Below are 24,005 nucleotides of genomic sequence, written 5' to 3'. Positions count from 1 at the left end.
ACTGGCCGCGCCGCCGGAGGTTTCCTGCCCTGCCCTCTCCCCCTCCCATGGATCACCCGGCCTGCGCGCTGGACGCGCCACCGGGGAACCCCTGCCCTGCCCTCCCCCCCGATCCCCCAGCCTCTGCGTTGGCCGCACCGCCGGAGGTTTCCTGCCCTGCCCTCCCCCCCCCCATGGATCACCCGGCCTGCGCGCTGGACGCGCTGCCGGGGAGGCCCTGCCCTGCCCTCCCCCCCAATCCCCCAGCCTCTGCACTGGCTGCGCCGCCGGTTTCCTGCCCTGCCCTCCCCCCCGCCGCATGGATCACCCGGCCTGCGCGCTGGACGCGCCACCGGGGAGCCCCTGCCCTCCCCCCATCCCCCAGCCTCCGCGTTGGCCGCACCGCCGGAGGTTTCCTCCCCTGCCCTCCCCCCCCCCATGGATCACTCGGCCTGCACGCTGGACGCGCCGCCGGGGAGGCCCTGCCCTGCCCTCCCCCCCAATCCCGCAGCCTCTGCACTGGCTGCGCCGCCGGTTTCCTGCCCTGCCCTCCCCCCCGCCGCATGGATCACCCGGCCTGCGCGCTGGACGCGCCACCGGGGAGCCCCTGCCCTGCCCTCCCCCCGATCCCCCAGCCTCTGCGTTGGCCGTACCGCCGGGGGTTTCCTGCCCTGCCCTCCCCCCCCATGGATCACCCGGCCTGCACGCTGGACGCGCTGCCGGGGAGGCCCTGCCCTCCCCTCCCCCCCGATCCACCAGCCTCTGCGTTGGCCGCACCGCCGGAGGTTTCCTGCCCTGCCCTCCCCCTCCCATGGATCACCCGGCCTGCGCGCTGGACGCGCCGCCGGGGAGCCCCTGCCCTCCCCCCTGATCCCCCAGCCTCTGTGTTGGCCACACCGTCAGAGGATTCCTGCCCTGCCCTCCCCCCCCATGGATCACCCAGCCTGCGCGCTGGATGCGCCGCCGGGGAGCCCCTGCCCAGTACCTTCTGCTGGGCGGCGGTGGTTTCTTCCCCCACACACACCGTGCTGTCCCACCTTTCCCCGTGGCCCCGTCTGGCTGGTCAGCCCGGGGGCCAGGGAACGTTGTCGGCACCTCGTCGGCCGGGCGGGGCCCGCCCAGGCCGGTCCTCCCGCTCGCCAGCTGACGAGCGGGCCTGTTGGTGCTTGTGGGGGCCTCTGGTGCACACCCCTATCCGGCTGCATCGCCGCCTCTCCCGGTGAGTAGGGGGTTCAAGGGCTCTTCCCCCTCCCCCCGTAGGATGGCGCTGGGGTTGGGGTTGGCCGGTAGGCGACCCGGGGCATGGGCGAGATCTTCCTCCCGCTCTAAAATGGCGGCCGCCATTTTAGAGCGCAGCATTATTGACCCTCGGCTTATACTCTGGTCAATAAAAAAATCCCTTTTCTGTGGTCCAATTCGGTGCCTCGGCTTATATTCGGGTCAGCTTATACCCGAGTATATACGGTACAAGTTTTAAATGATGAATCAAGGATTTATTTATTGATTTAAAATATTTTTACAATAAGGTACCCTAAGGTCAAGAATCAACATGAAACATGGGGCTAATGTTGATACAAGTGATCATATCAATGATGTATAATAAATTTAATACAAACACAAATAAAAAACTTATATATAGCCCGGTTCAAGTCTCTATGTATCTGTTGTACATATTGAACATTCATAACCAATAAACACAAAAAAAATCCCCCAAAAATCCAACCAAACAATACCAAAGCTGTGAATCTTTCCCCAGTGGTCTGAATACATAAAATTCTGAATACACGTATGCCATTATGCAAGAACATAAATATATGTAAATATTACTGTCTTTGTGACTGAGTAGAATGATGTTTGTAAAATTCAAAATGTACTTATACACACTCCATCCAGGGTTGCCTTTTTACTTTTAGACTTCTATATATCTACTGAACTACACTGTTCAAAGTCTCTCAGCCATAAAGATGTATCAAGTCAAAATATATTTCTGTAGTACCCTGTCTGTTCAGACTCAAGGCAGATGTGCTTTAGTATGATTGGCTGAGTAAGTGTTTCTGGAGTGGAGATTTTTGCATGCCTACCCTCATGTTGGGAAGGAAGAAGAGCAGTTGTTGCGGGGAAAGTAAATAGTAGGGGGAATGAAAAGTATAGAGCAGGTAGAGTTATTTTGGCCCAAGTGCCTACCTCTGAAGTTGCTGGGTTGCCATCAAACAGACTGCAGATGGGAGGTCGGGACTGGACTTGGGTAGACACAGGTGTATGCTGAGCCCCAGTGGTGCTGCCACTGCTTCAGGTGCTTACTTTGGTCCCCCAGGCAAACAACTGTCTCTGAGTGCTGAGCAGAATAGTGATCCAAAGTTTCCTGGGCCAACATAACTGAAGAGGTGAATGTACAGGGAGGGAAGACTGGATGACTAGGGAGGCAGAGAGAGGGAAGACCAAACAAGTAGGCAGAGAGAAGGAAGACAAGATGGGCAAGTGGCAGGAGCAGCAGGACATACCGTGTTAGCTGGGGAGGGGTGGGGATTTCTCTTCGCTTGCAAATTCCTCTCTTAATATCCTGTAAGCGATATCAACCAAATCTGTGTTTAAGCATTGAGTCTCCATTCTTGACAAAACTGAATAAACGTGTTTGTTTACTTTAGAGGTTTGTGTTAGCCAACATTCTTTTAGCACCCGTTTTATTTAACTGATTACGATTTCTCTCTTTTTAAGGTTAAAGAAGACAATCAAGAAATAGCAAGCATGGAAAGACAGTGAGTATTTCTCCGTATTCTCTTAGACTCTCGCTCTGCAGATTGATCTAGATCTGAATGCAGCTTCATAGACTCTCTATGCAAGTTTCAAAAACGTTATTGAATCTAACAGTGCATTCCTAAGGAGAGTTACTCATTTCAATGGGCTTAGACTGGAGTAACTCTCCTTAGGAATGCACTGTAAGTGTTCCAAGATACAACATCAGTTCTAGCACAAAGGCTTTTAGACCAACCAAACTAGCTACTGAAATATTAAGATTAAAATGTTAAGACAATGCAATATATTATAATATTTATTTTATTTAAAATACTAATAAAATTTTGATAAGGCCCTAGAGAGTCACAAAAGTGAGCTCCAGTTAGAACCTAAAGGACAAAGGCCTGTGAAAAATTAAGATGTTTATTAAAAACATTTGCTCAAATTTTTAGAGCCACTGAGATGCATTTAATGACAGCAAGAGTAAGTTTCCTGTCATTGCATGATGGGAGATTTAATAGATAATAGTCATAAGAATGATTTTGGAAAGTAGCAGCAAAGGCAGTGATCATAGGGGCTCTTAGTGTTAGCATAAAATCTACAGACAACAACAACAAAATGTGTTATGACTTCTGGCTACTGAAGTCCACAGGGGCAAATCCCTAGGACATGCAGGATGCCAGAGAATTTGCCACATAACTAAGCATTGATATGTGTTAATAGTTTTCATGAAGAAGTTTTGGAATGCTTAATTAAACCTGTTTAGTGTATGGTAAACCTTTTTAGTGCAGTTGGCATTGGGAAATCTGACTTGCAGTGTTACTAAAATGCTAAGAGCAAAGTAGGCCATACCTGGCCCACTTTGGGTTTTGCTACAGCTTGCTCTGGCCTGCAATGCCTCTATGTGACAATTTGTCTCATTCCGGGGGGGGGGGGGTGGCATCCTAGGAAAGGAAAAACACGGCTCAGTGGATGAGTTCTGAAAACTGAACACTTGCCTCATTACAGTGTGAGAGGATAGTGAAGACAGGAGGCTATGGAGAAGACTCCATTTACCTGTCATTTCATTTTTGTGTGCCATCTGGGTTACTTTGGTTTACTGCAGTGCTTGTTCTTCCCTGATCTCTAGCATAGTACACATCAGCCCCTTTACAATTTGCCTGATTACCAATGCAGTTGAAAAAATGAAACATTCTTCTAAGGCTGTTCAAGAACCAGCAGGGGGACCCATATCGTAATACATGAAATTGTCAAGCTTCTCTGTAAAATTAAAAACGTCCAGTTAAAGCCACACCCCAAATCACTTATGTATAGAATGCTAAGGTAAGTTAAAATATAACTACTGTTACATTCATTAAAGAATATATATTCGATATTTCCTTCAAGTAAAAGCTGTGCATATTTAGTTTTCTTCATCAAATTTTTGCACAATTTTAGGCTGACAGATATAAAAGAAAAGGTCAACCATCTTAATGAAGGAATACGGCAGCTTGACATGGATCTAGAGGAGCATCAAGGTAAATTAAACATAGGATATTTCAAAACTTTAGCATGGGATAGCGCTATCTGATTTAGAAATGGGTTACTGCTTTCTCCATTAGGATCATTTAGGACTCAGAATAGAAATTACAGACATGCATATGGCTACACAGATGTGGGCGCACACAAATAACTGCTGGTAACAGGAAGATTTCTTCTTGTCTCGTCTGATTTCAACATGTGAGTTAATAGTGAATGAAGATAAGTTATAGGTTCATTCCAGACACTATAGAGGACAGTATGTACTTTCAACCCCAATAGGTTGATTCTGTACACAGAGACCTTCATGATGGAAATGCAGATTCTATAATATCAATAAGTTATGCAACAGGTATGCATATATTTGCTTATATTGCATAATGTGTATTTGCTACAAAAATCAGTGGAACAAAAATAGCTGCTAGCATTGTTCTGCAAACACTTGCCTAAAAGCTATTGTATAAAGTGCTGTTTCTAATTGGGCTCCATTACAATTTCTATTCCTTGGCTCCACCATCAACCAAAAGGGACACTGCAGCCAAGAAATTAGAAGGAGATTGAGACTGGGAAGGGCAGCCATAAAGGAGCTAGAAAATATTTTGAAGTGTAAGGATGTGTCACTGGCCACCAAGACTAGATTAATTCATGCCATCGTATTCCCTATTACTATGTATGGGTGTGAAAGCTGGACAGTGAAGAAAGCTGATAGGAAGAAAATAGATTCCTTTGAAATGTGGTGTTGGAGGAGAATGTTACGGATTCCGTGGACTGCCAAAAAACAACAACAAATCAGTGGGTTATAGATCAAATCAAGCCTGAACTGACCCTAGAAGCTAAAATGACTAAACTGAGGGTATCATTTTGGTCTCGTCATGAGACGACAAGAGTCACTGGAAAAGACAGTCATGCTAGGAAAAGTTGGCAGCAGGAAAAGAGGAAGACCCAGCAAGAGATGGATTGACTCAATAAAGGAAGCCACGGCCTTCAGTTTGCAAGATCTGAAGAAGGCTGTCAAAGATAGGACATTTTGGAGGACTTTCATTCATAGGGTCGCCATGAGTCGGAAGCGACTTGACGGCACTTAGCACACACACACAATTTTCATGTTTCTGCTTGAATGAGAGCTGGTACAAACAGAAAAATGTTCACGTTTAGTTTTGTTTCGATCCATGGATCAACGCATTCAGGTGGGTCATGGAGCTCCACTTGTTGGAGTGCAAGAATTTGTACAACTGTCATTTTTGCTGCTTTTTGGAAAGGCCTACTGTTAGTGTGTATGCACCTTTTGCTCAATCTTGGCCAGTTCCCATCCTTACTACAGCTCCATTCCACATGGCTTTTGTTCATATACCTATGATCATCAGTATAGCCTTTGTGGTGGTCAAAGGGTAGTCAAAGCCCTCCCTTCCCTTTTCACCAGTGGAATACCTGGTTAGATCCAGCCCATTGTTTCGATCCCTGACTTTCTTTGCTTTGCTGCGTACAGTCTTGGCACTGGGGATGTCATAACTGGCTGCTTCTCTTTCTGTCATGGGAGTTCATTACGCCTGACTGTGATGTCACATGCTTGCAGCTCTGATAATGCTGCTGCTTAGGGATTTAAGCTGTTTCCTATGTCTGGAAAGATGGAGACCACTGCTCTAAGTTGAGCAGCCCTTCTATAGATGGAAGACACCTTCCTCCTCCAACAGGTTTTCAATGGTTCATATGTATTTGTGAAATGTGCTAGTGATTGTACAAAAAGGTTCCAAGAACAGATCATCCCTTGTAAAAACTGAATGGGAGGTTTCTTTGTGCATATGTGTTCAAGATCATCTGTGACGTGTGAATGTGTACATCTCAATGTAGGCACAAGTCAACGTGCATCACCCCATCCAGTGCCGTCTCTTTCATCACACAACCAACCAACCAACCAAGACCATTGTACCTCTCTGTACATGTTGTGCTACTCATAGGAAGCCTGCATGCAGCCCCCAGGGACTTCCCTGTGAGGAGGGTTTGAGTCCCATGCAGACACATTTCATAATAGCATTTAACTTCATAAACAAAAAAATGCTTTTGTTAAGAAGTTTAAACAGTGCTGATTTTTAAATTTGGTTTTTGGTGGGGGATGGCCATTATTTATTTTAGCATTCCCCAGGACAGCTTGGTTAATGCTATCATGACCATAAGGGCTGCCTCCATTTTCAAATAACAGCCAGCAATTTACCATTGTGTTTTTTATAATTTTCTTTCTATTTTGCTTTTGCAATATTTTCTTCTGTTATTTGGATGACTGTAGATGGTAAGAAATTGATTGCTTTATTATTTATAGCTTAGCAATAAGAATGTAGCTGCTTTCATATTCTTCCTGTTTCTTTGTCTTTGGTAAAGCTTCTGTTTGTGATAAGAATGCTAATTATCTTTATTTAACTAATAAAATAAAAGGATAGATACCTTCTGCCTCTAAAAGAGTGCTGACTTTTGTAAGACAGAGATTTGTTGTAAATTTGTATGGCACTATGGGTTTTCCATAAGAAGTGTGATGTTCTGGCTCCGCCACTGTGGCCTGATCATAATCTGAGCTTACCCTGACCTGTACAGGGGGAGCTTCCTCAGCCTCAGACCAATCCGAGGGAGAGTCAGAACTATCCTCTCCTTCAGTGGTTACCAGGTTGCCTTCTGAGCATCTGCTTCTGGCAGCCTGTAGCTTCCTCCTTGGCCTCTGCTCCCTTCTGGCTTTATATCCCCGACTGCCTGGCTAACCCCTCCCTTGGTCCTCCCCTTCCCCCAAGAGTCCATATAGGGGCCTACATTTGGGAGCTTCCTTCAGTCCCACTCCTCCCTTGTCCTGAACAGGAGCGGGCCTCTTTGCCCATTCTTGCCCTTCCGATGATCAGCTGTTTGTTGGTGGGCGGGGCTGCATGCAGTGTTGCTGTGCCCTCAGGCCCCAGATGTCCTTTGGCCCTCTCCTCTCTCAGAGGCGGCTGCGGCATGCTGGTCCGGGATGGGGTGACAGGTGGTGCGGCTGCCATCTGTGGGTGGGCTCCCTGGCAGAGAGAGGGAACTCTTCCATGTCCTGACATCCCCTGGTGTTGGTGCTGTCACGAGAAGGCCTGGCCTTGTTTCCTCAGCCTGGGTGAGTCTGCTGGAAAAGGAGGGGCCCAGGCCCTGGGGTAACGGCTGTCTCTGGGCAAGAGGTTTTTGTCACAGACTTTGCAAAAAAGTCATTTGCTGAGTTTGTTCAAAGACTGGTGTCTAGCTGTTTGGTTACAGTCAAGTACGTAGTTCCTCCATAATTATTTTAAATAGTTCTTTCTTTTTTGATAGATCAGAATTACTGCACGGTCATTGAGAGTGGAAAGCAGTATGTTTGCTGATATGGACATTTCTGTGAAATCATTGTCCTGTGTGAATAGTTTTATAGCAGTATCCTGTCTACAACCTTTAAAGTATCACTTTTAAAAGTTTATAGTATGAGTTTTCTTTGTGAAGAAATGGAGTAGTACTAAGAACATAGGCCAAGATACAAAAAACTGTGCAATTAGTTCCATACACCCAGTGGAGCTTTGAGCTCTTATTTCTCAAGGAGCAATCCCTCTTGCCAACATGCCAAATTCTTTTTGAAGCTAACAAAAGTAGAAAAATGACAATGTATTAATTGGCAAATACTGAGTACACTGTTCTATATCCTGAATCTTTGGAACACTCTGCTGTTGAATTTTGGTTTCTATGAAAATTCTTTCAGAAAGACTAAGGGAAGGCAGTTAATTTCCCATATGTCATGGAAACATGCCGAGGGAATGTCTCCATCATATTAATTGGCTTGATTTTTCAAGCTCAGCAGTGCTATTTCCTGTCTCATGAAAGGGAAAGTAGCAAGGAACAGGATCACAACTGCAAGGAAACTCAAGGAAAATGATGGTCCCTGGAGGCCAATGCATGTGTTTATGTTTTGTGCATGCTAGATATAAAGGAAAGCAGAGGGGATGTCGATATAATACTAAGGGGAAAGGGGTGGGTAAGATTCTTGACAGTGATATATCTATATTTAGCTTAGCCTTTTTTTCTGCTTAAGAAGTTCAGGTATCAACTGAACTTAGTTATTTTAATTAATTTTTTATCATTCCCTGGTACCAGCATGATCGGTAAAACAAAAGGATACAACATATGAAGGTGCACAAAATATGCAAAACATTCCCTTATCCTCAAGGCCTAAAGGTCTGCTTAAATTAAAAAAAAAAATTAAACTTGCCCTCTAATTGAGAGGATGTCCAGTGCCTAGCTGTGCAACATCCACTGAAGCAAGCTGGAGAACAAAGGGCACAGATGTTCAGTGGGTCTTATGCACGTGAAGATCTTCTAAATTTCCTACATACCTTCTTTTGTATTTCAGTTGTATGCTGTGATATATTTGACTGGCGATCACTGTCTTACAGCCCATTCCTGAGGGGGAAGGTAGATCCGCAAAATAAAATAAAAACAAATTCTGAATAAAAAAAGGGGAAATGCCCCCATAGAGCAAAGCAAGGCCATGCCATCAAGAAAGGTGGCATAGCCATGCCGCAGCTCGAGAGGGCGTTCCCGGGTCCAAAGGGGTTAGAAATCTGCCTAAAGGCATCTCCGCCCCTGGGAACGCCCCCTTCACGCTTGTGCAGGATTTCACTGCCAGCATAGCAGCACTGACAGCAGAGCCCCTCGCTAGGGTTGCCAACTGCCAGGTAGTAGCAGGAGATCTCCTGCTAATTCAACTGATCTCCAGCCAATAGAGATCAGATCACCTGGAGAAAAATGGCTGCTTTAGCAATTGAAGTCTATAGCATTGAAGTCCTTCCCCAAACCCCGCCCTCCTCAGGCTCCGCCCCAAAAATCTCCTGCCGCTGGCAAAGAGGGACCTGGCAACCCTAGCCCCGAGCAACAGTGTAGCTTCCTGGCGCTGGTGTGTTTGCCCTCGCATTGGCATAGGTGCCACTTTATTCCGTGATTTATTCGGTGGGGTCACGCCGGCTCCTAAAGAGCTTCAGCTCCTCTCTTCAGGATTGCAACCTTAATATGTCTAGCTTGATACAAGGGCCAGATGAAAACACATTTTCAGTTGAAGAAAACATCTGAAGTGGCCAGTCACCTAATAATTACGGACAGCATATACTTAATCCCATTAGTACAAAGTACTTAACTTGAGCTGGGTCATCAGTTTGTGGAGATAATATTATGTTTTCCCATGAGAGATCCAGTATGAAATTTCTGCTGAACCATAAACCTCAGTATCCCTCAGCCTAGTATCCTTCACAGGGTTGTTGTTAAGCATCTATAATTGTTAAGGGCTTTGGAGTGTTATAAATCAATAATAATAAATTATGTCCCAGCTTCCAAAAACTTCTGCCAGCAGACATGATTTACAGTGGGGGGGTTGGGGTTGGGGGGGATAAACTAGCATTGGGTGAAAGTAGTGAATAATGCTAAATAATCAGAAGGTGGACAGAATTTTAACTGAAGTCAATGGAAATGTTGCTTATTCTGATTCTGTGGAATTAAAACAAAATAATAGACGCGGTCAACATTTTGTAAAGTGTTTGGATTTGTTGCTTTAAAGTAATTTTAAAAAATAGTTACTTAATTTTAAATGGTCATTTATTTAGGGGAGAAAAATTTGAAATACAAGGAGTTGAAGAAGAGGGAGGAAAGCATGGATAGTAAGTAGCTTCATATATATTTATTTGTAGCCTTGCACTGTCAAAATGTGGACATCTTTGACCAAAGCTGTCTTAGCAGCTTTCAATCATCTGGCATCAGCCTTTGAACTGTGCAAGGGAAGAAGAGGGAAATTCTGCGATGTTGGCAGATTACCCTTCAAGTTGCAGCCTCCTAAGCTGCATCCCACACCATTTCCAAGGATATTCCAACCCTCTTGGGCAACTTTTGGCGGGCTCAAGGGCTGCAGCTAGAACTGTTTGATGGATCCCACTCATAACATAAAAGAACTAGATAACAAATGCATCTAGTGTTTTCTTTATGGAGCTGTACTTATTGAGGAGCTTCCTTGTTCATGTTGGAAGCTCTGGTGTGGTCCTGGTGCTCCCACACAAGCATAGGCCAGAGCGCTTGTGTTAGTCTTAATGTCAGGAAAGTTCTGTGGTTAAATTCCCATTGTACTTGCATAGCTATCATCCATACCGAAGTGCTGGAAAGCTTCATTTTTGCAAATGTTCCATAGAAGTATTCACAGATCTTTGAAGAGAGTTGATGATGTATGCTTTTGAATACTACAGATGAAGTGTATACCATGAGGCTTAACTAAGAATGGAGAAAAGAAAGGAAACAGAGAGTTTAAATCATCCACTCTAAAATGCTGTGCAAACTACTGTCTGATCTATAGAAAACTAGCTGGTGGGTCTCCATGTGTGCTTTAGATTCCCTGCAGGTGTACTGACAGTGCTGAATCAGCACATGGATGTTAAATGGCTATTAAAAAGCACCAAAAACTGAATCTCATTCTAGAATTTCATACAAATGAAACATCACCGTAAAGTCATCTGCCATTCTGTTTTCAATTGCTTTGAATTATTCATTTATATTAATATCTTAAAGGGTTTACTTTTAAATAAAGACTTCTTTTTGCTGTTAGTAACCTTTCAGGGCTTGTCATCTGTTCCTTTTATAAGCAACAGGCTGCCTTATCGTGTTTTTCAATCTCTAGGCTTTCTTGAATCTTTTGAAGACACAAGGAACCAGGAACTGGAACGGAAAGCACAGATAGAAGCCAATATTGTGGCACTGTTAGAGCACTCCAGCAGGGTAGGTGGCTATAGCTCCAACTCTAAGCCTATTTACTGAGAAATGTTGCTTCGAGTACACTTAAAGCTGAGTGAAAGTGCTTGGGATCAGGAATGTTCATCCCCCTTTCATAAAATGTTAATTGAGAAGTTACCAGTATTTATGCTTAAATTTCTTCAGGTGCAGGTATATTCTGAATAATAGTTATTTGTATGAAACTAGGTTCTGATTGTCATATTAGCTGTTTTCCTTATGACAGATTGACTTGGAAGAATAATGTCTTTAACAGTATGGTGTGGAATACCTTTGCTGGAGTTAGGGTTGCCAAATTCAGGTTGCGAAGTACCTGGAGATTTTGGGGTGGAGCCTAAGGAGGATGGGGTTTGGTAAGGGAAGGGACTTCAGTGGGGTATAAATGCCATTGAACCCACCTTCCAAAGTGGCCATTTTCTCCAGGTGAACTGATCTCTATTGCCTGGAGATCAGCTGTAATAGTGGGAGATCTCCAGCCACCACCTGGAGGTTGGCAACCCTAGCTGGAGATAAATACCCCACACGGCCCTCTAGATGCACAGGCCTCTCACTTTTTGTTCCCCTTTGGTCTTGTCTGCCCCTGTCAGCGTAGAGATGTGAAGGCCGCCTGAGTCCAACTTCGGTAGGGAAAGGGCAGGGTAAAAATTAAATAAATAAATGCAGAATTCAGGGGGAACTTTTTTTTTCTGATGCCTTTTTCCCTACAATTTTTCTAACAGAGAAAGTGGAAATTTTGGGGAGTACTGAAAAAAAAATCCTATGAAATAGTTCCTCATTTAGAATGAATGAAATGCTTTTAAAAACAAGGTGGGCATACTGTAGATATAGACAGCTCTTCAGTCCAAGATGCATTTTTGCACCTAGCAGGATACCTCAGCTTCATGAGGGAAGCATGCAGAGCTTTCATTGCTTTTCAGCTGTCGCATATCTTCTGTTGTCCTGTTATTTTGACTTTGGGTTGATCTAATGGTTTACTTTTTCACCTCTCCCTCAAACCACTGTGATACATACACCCATCTTGCCCTGCCTTGCTATAGAGAAAAATATCAGAAGGAGGTGGTACCCAAATTGCACCAAAGCCTGAGAGGAAAAGTTCATTGAAAGCTGAGCTTTTCCAACCAGATAGCGCAAATTAAGATAGCAAATTGTGCTAAAACAGTATAGGGTGCATCAACTTGCAGTTTTCTCTCAAGTTTTGTTTACAGAAAACTGAGGCATGTATCAATTTAAAACTCTATAAATATATCAAATGTTGCAGTTTTATATGCGAAGTAATTTATAAACAATTCATTTTATATTGTTAAAGCAATAAAATTAGTTTAGGTTTGAGAGGACAATAAGGATTGCATATATTTCAGTTTCCCCCAAAATTTCCATTGTTTTCTGGAAAAAAAAGTTTTTTCCATGGCTTCAAAATTTCCGGAAAGTTTGCATTTTTATTCAGTTCAGGTAATAAAGATTACAGAGCTGCTGGTGAAGGTAAATATTCCCCAAACAGTAAAAATATGTTGCCTCTTAGGGTATTTGCTGTAGCTGAATTAAGTAATTATGGAAACTGCCAGTGTTTGGATTGTGTTGTGTTCCATTCTTCTTTCAATGCACAGAATATAAATTGTATGAAGCAAATATCTTCCATAACAAATCAAGAGTTGAAGATCATGCAGGAAGACCTCACTTTCAAATCCAGTGAAATGCAGAAATCGCAGAGTACTGCTAAAAACCTTAGTACAGGTAAGGTAAACATATGTAAGATCAGCAATTTTTATTCATTTTAAAATACTGAATAACATGAACTGCTGGGTCTGTGCCATGTAGTGTATTAGAGCACAATCCTAAGGGGAGGGGTAGTTGGGGCTGGCCTAAGTGGCTTGCTGCCTTGGTGCAGCTAGCTGAAAATTTTAAAAAAAACTGTGAAGCTGCTCCATTGAGTTTCACGGAGCTACGCCTTCCTTTTTGCTCCTGCAAAAGGAGGTGTTCCTGCGGTGAAAGGACTCAGAGAGCTGACTAAAGTCAACCTCACCCCCAGGAATTCCCCCTTTGGTGTCGGTGGGAGTCCTTGCACCAAGCAAATACTGCTGGCAAGGCCACGTTGGCGGCCCACGCTACCACATTGCTCCCTGGATCCGGCATAAGTGGCCCTGCACCAGCATTAGTGCCAGTTTAGCCGGCACAAGTGACACTAATGCTAGTGTAGGGCTCACACCAGCTCCAGACCCCTTTGCCCCCGCTTCAGGACTGAACTACCCATGTAATATTACCAAATACAATTTGTAACATCAGATTAGAAGATTATGAGCACACAATTAGTGAATTTTTTGTTTCTTTGATTTTAGGATTATTGCATTAATTTTCTCTGAAATCATGGTTCTGGAAGCTTGCTAGAAAATTAAATGCTGAGATGTTTAGGTGCATTTAAGGATCTTTAGGGCTTTCACAAGTGTTTTGGGTCAATATTTTCTGGTTTTGATAGATGGAAATGTAACATGACCACGAGTGTCCAATAATAATCCCTTAATCCCTTTCAGGCTAGCAAAGATCTAAGTGCTGGTTTTGTGAGGCAGAGAAGACATACTTTTCCAAATGTGGTGGACATGTAAATGGGCAACAGATTACTGGAAACAAAATTATACCAGTCGGACTGGGGATAGATTCCTTATAAGACAGAGATCTTATGGTTAAATTGTGTAGCTGACACGCCTAAAAAACTTCACTCAGTAGCTTTACATATGATTATGGTAGCCTGATTGGTCTTTGCTAGGAACTGGAAGCAACAACAAAAAAGCCCCAAATCCATGACTACATTTTATGTGATTTATTTACGACAGTGTATTATTATTAACTGTTTTATATCATGTGTGTTGTACACATTTTTTTACAAACGGTTGTCTCCATCCCTACATTAACCCAGTGAAATATGCCAGTTGATCAGCCTATACAAAAGTGAAATTGAGGCTGAGAGAGTTGTTTTGGTTTTGATAGATGGAAATATAACATGAGCAGGAGTGTCCATTCCTTTTATCTTTTTTATTTTAAACCACTCAGAAGTTGTGTGGTATCAGACTAGTGCAGCTGACTTCCTCTTCTTAATATACAGATTTACTGCTGCATATGTTTTGTTTCAGCTAAGAGTTGTCTTTAAGTCATGCAGAGGCAATGAGGTGCCAGAATGCTTTAAGGCACGTAGACTTTGCGGGTTATTTGAATCTATTAAATTCATCCATTTAAAAATATTAGTTTGTGGTCTGCTTTGGTACACTTTAAGTCAGTTGTTAATGTCATGGTTACTGCCACAGCATATTTGGTGAAATCTCTTTTCTATAACACTACTGAAACTTAGTAAGTATACAGCTGAGCCACACAGGAGCGAATAGCCATTTACTTTACTGTGGAGAATCCCAGTGGGCCATTGCCATAAGATCCACCCACCCCAACAATGGGGCCAGTAAAGAGGAATATGGGTCCTGTTGGCATCAGGTAAAGTTGGGAGCCACTATGCCTATGTTCCTCCTCACCCAGACCAGCAAAGAGGAGCACTGGCAAATGGTACCCAGCCTCATCCTGCTGGCATGGGTGAGGTGCAGCCAGCAAGGGGGAGAATGGCATTACCTATACTTCTCACTGATTCAACCATGCCCAAGCTGGTGAGGAGTAGCACAGCCACAGCAGCACCTGGCTTCACCCTGTCCCGGCTGTGGTGTTGTGTTTTTGGAGAGGGGAAGCGTGGTAGTCCCTGCCTTTACCCTGCTGGCTTGTGCCAAGTACAGTTGGTAAGGAAGAGCATGGAGAACCTCCTTTATCTCCAAACTAAAAACCCTGTGAAATGAAGAACTCTGTGTCTCACATTTTGCTCCCTGCACAACCCTTGACCATCATGAGTCTAATCTGGAAGTACTTCTATTTTGTTGATAGGCCATTAGTTTCACCAGTATGTAGGTCTCTTACTTTCTTCAGACAGTCATGGATTTGGGTTTTTTTGTTTTTTGCTTCCAGTTCCTAGCAAAGACCAATCAGGCTGTCATAATCATACATAAAGCTAATGTGTGAAGTTTTTAGGCGTGTCAGCTACACAATTTAACCATGAGAATCTGTCTCCAGTCCAACTGATATAATTTCTACCATTTGTTTCCAGTAATCTGTTGCCTATTTACATCTCCACCACAATTGAAAAAGACTACCTTCTCTGCCTCACAAAACCATCACTTAGATCTTTGATAGCCTGAAAGGGATTAAGGGATTGATAGATCAATAGGAGCCCCATGGTGCAGAGTGGTAAACTGCAGTACTGCAGTCCAAGCTCTGCTCACGACCTGAGTTCAGTCCTGACAGAAGTTGGTTTCAGGAGGCTGGCTCAAGGTTGACTCAGCCTTCCATCCTTCTGAGGTCGGTAAAATGAGTACCCAGCTTGCTGGGGGTAAAGGGAAGATGACTAGGGAAGGTACTGGCAAACCACCCCATAAACAAAGTCTGCCTAGGAAACATCGGGATGTGATGTCACCCCATGGGTCAGCAATGACCCGGTGCTTGCACAGGGGACTTTTACCTACCTTTGATCATTTTCACCAGATTTTCCTATGCTAGAGGCAACTTGTAAAGGTGGTTCCATATGTAAATGCATATAGAAATCTGTTATTTTTATCACATCTGTTTTTGGGCTAAGTTGTACAGATAGTTAACATAACTAAGGAGCCAGAGCTGATGCCCCTAATTTTTAAAATTGTTGCCTTTAATAATCAGATGGATTTGAAAACCATATACTGAAAACTATAAATGTGAGTGCTTTATATTTGCCAGGTTTGGCAAACATGTTCAAACAAGCCCCAGAACGCCTGAATGGTTTAGTGCTGAGAGTGACTAGGATCCAGAAAACTAAGGTTCAAATCCTCACTTTACCTTGGAAGCTTGCTGAGTGATCTTGGGCTGGCCACACTCTTTCAGCTTAACCTACCTCACAGGGTAGTTATGAGGATAAAATGGAGGAAAGTAAACTAATGTAAGTTTCTTTGGCTCCTCATTGAGGAGAAAAGTAAATAAATAAAAAGAAATATCACAAAATTCTGTTGTACAGAGGAAGCAGGCTGAGATTAAATAGGCAGAAAGGAGAACTATGTAAGCCTTTTTGGGTTCCCGTTGGGGAAGAAAGGCAGGGTATAATTGAGGTAAGTAAAGAAACCAGGAACTTTGGGGGCACTTAAAAGTACACTTGAAATTTTGTCAAATTTTTATACATAATTTTGCAACCATGAAGTCTTGGAAATTGCTTTAACTAAAAGCAAGATGAGATTCCAGGTGCCAATTTGGTTTCCTGGCCTATGCAAAGGGAAATTGACCACAAGATGTTCATTTATACTGTAACAAGACCATGCACCTACTGAATATATACATTGGGGCCAGCCATGAGACCACTTCTTATACTGTCAGAGGCTTTGCCTTACCCTCCCTAAAGGAAACTGCTGAGAGTAAACAAATTTGCTGATGGCAGCATTTCCCAGCAACATTTCCCTGGGTCAAAATACAAAGCAGTTTTGTCTCAATTTGCTGCTGTGTACACATTGCTTGCTGAAGTCTGTAACTTAGTGGCATATCAGAAGGAACTGGATTGCATCCTCTTCCTGTCTCTTCCCAGAGAGAAGGGTTTTGTTTTGTTTTTTGCTCTTTTTCTTTCTCCAACAGAATGGTATTTGAATGAAGAAAATCTTCACTGTTTCCAGAACGTTCCTTTTCCGTAGAAAGTGTGGCGTTTTTAACTGTACAAGTGATCCATTTTCAGCGTACAAACCACACAACAGAAATAAGAAACTGCTCTATACTGAGTCAGTCATGTAGTTCCTTTGGCACAGTGTTGTCGATTAGGATGTCGGGCAAAGGGTCTTTCCCAGCCTTGCTATCTGAGATCTTTTATATTGGAGATATCAGGGACCGAGCCTGGATTGCATGGCAGCCATGTGCTCTGCTGCTGAGTTATGAGTTGTCCCCTGAATACTTTCTAAGGTACAAATGTGATTTCCCTCAGGCCAAGGGAGCATCAGAATTGGAATCCACAACCTTACAAGTATATCCTGCCTTCTCAGGTTAACAAATTCATGGGGCAGCTTGTGACATTAAAAGCACAAACCCACACTATTAAGATCTAACAAGGCAACAGCAAAAACAAGAAGGCCCCTTCTGCTCTGTCTGCATGATGATTGGCCCCTGGTATAGTCTGAGAGGGAAGGGCCAGGTGACAATAGATCAGCCAGGCTGGCTGATTGAAGGAGTGCTGTTTTCCTCTTCTGAAAGGTAGCTGGCCATTGATGGAGTCTGCTCTAAACCAACACTGCAAGTCGCTAACATCCTGTGTAATTTATTTACTACAGTGTATTAACTTTTGTTGTGAAAAATTATTTATAAACTGTGGTCTCCTTCATCCCTACAACAGCCCAATGAAATATGCTAGTTGATCAGCCTATACAAAAGTGAAATTGAGGCTGAAAGAGTTGTTCATGATCCACCCTTTAAATGTATGACTGAGCTTGTATTTGACCTTTTGGTTTGGCAAATAATACAATTGCAAAGGCTAGCTCTCTGAATTCTGATTCAACTGCATGAATTTAAGCACTAGTCCTATTCATCATGATTTTTTTAAAGTAAGGAATCTGCTCATGTGCTACTTTGATTCAGTTATCTTTATTTAAAAGGCACTATATTATAAGAATAAAAGTATTGCAAGATGACTCCGATCAGCTAGGGATTATCACATTTATGATTTAGGTGATAGGAACATTTGGCTCTTTTCAATTTGGATTTTTAAAAATAATCTTATCAATTGGTGTAATTTTACAAAATCCACAAAATAACTGCTTAAAACAATGCTAAAACAATAATCATTAGTAAAAATTCACTTTCTTTTTTCAATATTTACAAAGCTTTACAATATGTGAAATAAATTAAAGATTTTATACATATACAATCTATTTCTATACATGAACATATAAATACACCATATTTCAAGTCACCATTCTCCAGTATAAATCCAGATGTGAGATTTCTGTAGGACAGTAAGTTTAATTTATGGTTTCATTTTCATATCTTTCTTTTAATACTGAAGGCAAAAAGAAAAATTCTAGTTCAGGCAAGGGGCTGGTTAGTGACTAAATACACTTATTTCAGATCTTAGCATTTACAAGAACCCAGTGTGCGGCTGCTATAAAAAAGTCAAATTCCATGCTGGCCATAATTAGACGAGGAATAGAGAATAAAACTGCTGATATCATACTGCCCTTGTACAAATCTATGGTGAGACCACACTTGGAATACTGTGTACAGTTCTGGTCACCACACCTAAAAAAGGATATTACAGAGCTTGAGAAGGTGCAGAAAAGAGCAACCAAAATGATTAGGGGACTAGAGGTTAAGACGCTTAGGGCTGTTTAGCTTGGAAAGAAGGCGGCTGAGGGGAGACATGATAGAGGTCTATAAAATTATGCATGGTTTGGAGAGAGTGGACAGGGAGAAGTTTTTCTCCCTCTCCCATAATACTAGAACACGGGGTCACCTGCTAAAGCTGGAGGGTGAGAGATTCAAAACAGATAAAAGGAAGTATTTTTTCACACCACGCATAGTTAAATTGTGGAACTCCCTGCCCCAGGATGTGGTGATGGCTGCCAGCTTGGAGGGCTTTAAGAGGGGAGTGGACATATTCATGGAGGAGAGGGGTATTCACGGCTGTTAGTTAGAATGGATACTAGTCATGCTGCAAACCTATTCTCTCTAGTATCAGAGGAGCATGCCTATTATTTTGGGTGCGGTGGAACACAGGCAGGATGGTGCTGCTGCACTCGTCTTGTTCGTGGCTTCCTAGAGGCACTTGGTTGGCCACTGTGTGAACAGACTGCTGGACTTGATGGGCCTTGGTCTGATCCAGCAGGGCCTTTCTTATGTTCTTATGCTTGGGACTGTGGATTTTTTGTTCCTTTTCTGAAAAGTCATTTTTATACAGTTATTTATTATATTTCCCTGACCTGGATAGCCCAGGCTAGCCTGATCTCATCAGATCTTGGAGGCAGGGTCAGCCCTGGCTAGTATTTGGATGGGAGACACCCCCCCCCAAGGAATACCAGGGGTATCACACGGAGACAGGCAGTAGCCAACCACCCCTGAATGTTTCTTGTCTTGAAAACCCTACGGGGTCGCCATAAGCTATGAATTGATGTCACTTTCCACCACCACATTTATTATAGTTACATCCAAACTTCCCTTCAAGGAAAGTGGCATAGAATTGTTTTCTTATTATGACTCTGTGAATAATCTATCACAGATTAACCACCATAGTAGAGCTTTCATTTTACCTGATGCCAATTGAGAATGAAACTAGATGTTATACAGGTTGTGTAATTTCCACCAAAACCAGCAATCCCACATGTCATTGTTCTTTCCATCACAACATCTAATGTCAGAACCCATGTGTCTTGATTTGGATTTCACCTCCCCCAGACTCCCATTTCCTCTGCGTGGTGACTCCGGTATTCCTTGGTGGTCTCCCATCCAAATACTAACCAGGGCCAACCTTATGTAGCTTCTGAGATCTGACCCGAACAAGCTGTCCTGGGCTATCCAAGAGTGTACAAGCTAGACTTGCTAGGGAGAGGGAAAGGAAAGAGGGGTAACGAGGGATAAATGTCAAGAAATGTGCTAGCATGCATATTGTTTGGAGTTCACAGAAAATTGAGGAGGGACTTGAAGAGCACGGCCAGTGTGACTCCCACCTGCTTTCAAAGCAGGGAAGAAGCTGATTTCAGAGATATCACACGTTATGTCTCTGTAGATGTTATGGGAAAGTAAGAGAACATGTAGGGATATCTGTTTTATGTGGTAACCATGCACTTTTCATACTGTTAAGATGTAGGCCAAAAAAGTGTTTTGTGGAAGTGAATTTGTACTTCACTTGAGTGTCATAGTATAACTTCTAGGCATACACCTAAAAATAAAACCTAAGGAAGAGGCAGACATGTGTTTGGAAAAATATGTCATACAGTTCCCTGTCCAGTGTCAATCTCAGTGGCAAACTTGGATTTTCTGCCACACAGTATGTGAAAATAGGCCCAAACTATTGAATAGTCATGTGACAGGTAAGCATGCATGAACCATCTATAGCAGTGCAATCCTAAGCAAAGTTATATCCTTCTGCATCTGCTGAAGTCTGTGATTGTAGAAAGGTGCAACTTTGCTTACGATTGCACTGGAAATGTATTTGTCTGAAAGAGCCGTAGCCAGCAGTTCTGATTCTGAAGATTTGGATGTCACCTATCCACCTCTGTACATTCACGCACCTTCTTAAATATTCCAATTTATGTGTTCTTTAAAATGATTAAAGCTTATTCTATCTTTGCCATCCTGGAGAAAAAGTTCTCATCATTAGCTAGAATCCATTCTAAACCAACACTGCCTCCATGTTGTCACTATCAGAGCTAGGAACCCTAGCAGATGAACTGGTTCTTTACCATCCTCTTCATTCCTTATTCACAGCATAAGCAGTTTTTTCCAGTCTTTCTCTACCCAAAGAATCTTAGTTGACAGTGCTAGAAAATATACCAAACCTTGATGCTCTGTATCATTTCACAGCACATTTTCCCCTTGATCCCACTCAGCAAATATTCCTTTGAAAAACTGTTTAAAAATAAAATTTTCAACAGGCAGCAGCCAACATCCAGAACCCTCCACGCACATTCCATGTAGCTGAAAGGGAAGCAGAACATAGAGGTTCCAATTCCATGGCTCTTCATAGCCAATTACCTTGATGTATTGCAGATAAGCTGCACATATTAGCAAGACTGATCTGCGATAATGGGATATACTATAATGCTTTGGTAGTGGGGTCCATAGAGGATCCTAATTTCTAGCTCAGGCTTGGATCTTTAACCATTTACCCTGGCAACGCTTGCCACAAGGGCCCACTTGATGTTAAAGGCTTGAAAGTCTTGCTCTTCCCAAGATTACTCAAGGAAAGAAGAGCATGTTTTTGCTGATTTAGCATATGCCTAAATTCCCAGGGCCCAAGCCAGCTGGAGGGTCCCTGAAACCAGTGCCATGCTGAATTCATGGAATATATTTAATTTTTTTTTACTTCTAATTCAGTTCTGCACTGCAGCCACTAGAGGTGGAAGAGGTCAGAACACAGTAAACAGCAGGAGCTCTGACTCTGCTAGCCGTGCCTTTCCTCAAAGTTTACTACAAGACTGAGGCAATCCCTTGTTTTGACTATCAGATGCTGCTAAACCCATCAACCAAGCCAGCACTGGAGCAAGGCAAGACCAGTCATTGCCAGATGCAGTCTCCTAGGAAGGTCATTATCTCCAGCAGTCTGTGGTTTCCCTCTTCCTTTAGTTCTACCCAGTCCCATGGTTTTGACTGTGCAGCCAGATCTTGCAAAGGAGCAGCTCTGTTAGTGTGCTGTAGAAAAATACATTTTAAAAAACTTTTGTTGTCTTTTCCTTAATTTATCTTCCACTTTTCCACACTTTTCTCCTTATTCATTATGTTCTTTCATGATCTTCCTTCATTTCTCTCTCCTCCCTTGTAAATTTTCTACACCTATTTTTCAGTCTTGGTCTTGGTCTCAACTCCTTCTCAGCCATTCTGGTTGGCTGAACATAGTTAATTGTAGTATAGCAGCAAACCTTTGTTAATATTATGAACAGGAGGGGGGAGTTAACAGGAGGGGGAGTTAATATTTCATCGTCATGGCTTCTGTACAGCATCACATGAGACTGTGCAGGTGGGCCTGCACAAAAGGCCACTTGATGAACAATAGTTAGAGGTAAGTGCAACCCTGTTTTCCACATTATCTATCAAAGTAGTAAAAGGATGCCCATCCACACACACCCTTTACATGCATGATAATGGAATAGTAATCTGCCTTGGTAATAAATGAGGAACAGAAGCTAGAATTTAGTTTATCTTACTTTGATATAACACAGGGAGGGGGTCTGGAGATAACCTGGACCAGGATATTCTAGTTTCCTTTAATTTTTGTCCCTGAAACTTCCACAATCATCCTGAAGCTGGTGGCCAATTTTGAGATTCCTAGTTTTATTATCTGATGAGTTACGCCTGTATTATTATAGATGCATGGTAGCAGCCAGCCAAATTATTTGTTTTGTTACAATATTTAATTGGCATCAGGGTCATATCGGGGAAGTAGAATTTTTGGGACCCCATGGTAGCTGTTGACAGCCCTATCCCCGTGCTGCTAAGTTTGAAACAAAACAAAAAGTATGGAGGAAGTGTGTCCATTGCAGTAAGAATTGCCAACAAGACCCTTTGCAGAACTCCAGGAAAACAAATTGCTGACAATATAAGATGGAGGTGAATTCCTAGATGAAAGCCTAACATTATCAGCCAGGTCCTTTCTTGATTTTGCAGGGACACACTGCCTAGTCAGACAGGTTGCACGTCAAGTATAATCTCTAGTATTCGGGTTTTTGACCCTGCAAGCATCTTCCAGTTGTAACATTTCCATATAATTAAACACATTCCTTAGAGGTTTGCCTCCTTTGGGGGTTTTTGGGTCCATTACCCCATTCATGTTTCTGAAAATCATTATCCTTCTTGCAAGGATGTTCATCAAAATTTTCTCTTGCATTGTTTGGGGCATACCGTATATACTCATGTATAAGCCGACCCGTGTATAAGCCGAGGTGCCTAATTTCACCCCAAAAATGGGGAAAAATTAGGCACCCGTGTATAAGCCGAGGGTCGGCTTACACAATGCCCCTGCCCCAGGTCGCCCTCCTGCCCGGCCTCCCGGGCCCTCCAGACCCACCCCGACCCCAGCGCCACCCTAGGGGGGAGGGAGAAGAGCCCCTGAACCCCTTACTGGGAGGACGAGGCCCGCTGATCAGCTGGAGGCAGTGGCAGGGAAGATGTGCGGGCCGGCGGCGGCAGCGGCCACGGGGCTCTGCCTGCTCGCAGGAAGGCCCTGCTGGCAGCTCCCAGGCCACAGAAAAAGCGCGGGGGGGCGGCGGGGGCAGCCGCGGGGCCTGCCTGCGCACAGGAAGGCTCCGCTGGCCGCCTCCAGGCCGCAGAACCGCTACTCCTTTTTTTATTGTCCACTGAAGCCACATACACTTTGCCCAATTTATTATTATTTAAAATATGTTCATTTTTTCTTTATATGAATTCCTTGAATACACAATGTGTCTACATTTTTTAATGAATTAAATATTTTCATTCATTTGAAAGGAGAGTTTAAACCGTTAATATTTAATGAAACAATCTTCATTTTGTGCATTTTATTCTGATGCTTCTGCCTGGTCAAGTTTGTCTTCTTTATCTGGTATTCCATGGTCTTTTTTCCATTTCTTGTTTTCGGTGAATTTTCTCTTGAACTAACAGATTTCCTTTCAGATTCTTTCTTTGATTTTTTGGACATGTCCTCAGTTGTTAATTCTTCCTCCAGCCACTTAGCTCACACTACTGTGGTAATTATTCTCTTGCCCTTAGGTAACGCAACTTCCAAAGCAAATGGGACTTGCCAAGGATACTTTATTTCTTTTGTAGAATTTGTCCCTCCTTTTTCTCAACAAGCTTGTAGGTAGGAATTGGAAAATCTGCACTTCTTTCCCTTCCCCTTTGGCCGTTAACGCATGGTATTTCCGAAATTGTTTGTCCCTCCCCTATAGCGCACCTTTTGATCACATGTTCAAAAAATTGAACGCATGGACCATTAAGGCGCACCGACAGGGGGAGAGAGAGGCATGGGGTCCAGCGGGTGGAGGTGGGGGAATGGCTCTGCACTCCTCCACCATGCTGTCCCACCGCTGGAGGGGAGGCGGGTGGAGGCTTTGGTGACGACTTGGTGGAAGGAGCTGCCGTTGCTCTGCTGTCCCCTGGGTGAGGTAAGAGGAAGCTGGCGCCGGTTGAAGGTATGGGACCGGGGGAGTGTGAGGGAAGCTGGCTGAGGGTGGAGGTGGTGGTGACTGGAAGAAGGTGCCACCATTCCACCGTCCCCTGAG

General features: G+C 43.4%; 1 protein-coding gene across 1 annotated transcript in view; it reads left to right on the top strand.

Annotated features, from left to right (window-relative positions):
- IFT74 (intraflagellar transport 74) overlaps nt 1–24,005 on the top strand; it is a 63,599-nt gene that overhangs the window by 30,095 nt on the left and 9,499 nt on the right. The window contains exons 11-15 of the mRNA XM_056848024.1: nt 2,695–2,735; nt 4,150–4,229; nt 9,849–9,902; nt 10,907–11,004; nt 12,621–12,747. Coding sequence (XP_056704002.1) covers nt 2,695–2,735; nt 4,150–4,229; nt 9,849–9,902; nt 10,907–11,004; nt 12,621–12,747 — 400 coding nt within the window. The remainder of the gene's footprint in view (nt 1–2,694; nt 2,736–4,149; nt 4,230–9,848; nt 9,903–10,906; nt 11,005–12,620; nt 12,748–24,005) is intronic.

This window comes from Euleptes europaea, chromosome 4 (genome assembly GCF_029931775.1).
Source record: "Euleptes europaea isolate rEulEur1 chromosome 4, rEulEur1.hap1, whole genome shotgun sequence".
NCBI classification, from domain to species: domain Eukaryota; kingdom Metazoa; phylum Chordata; class Lepidosauria; order Squamata; family Sphaerodactylidae; genus Euleptes; species Euleptes europaea.
This window is presented reverse-complemented; position numbering and strand designations above follow the sequence as displayed.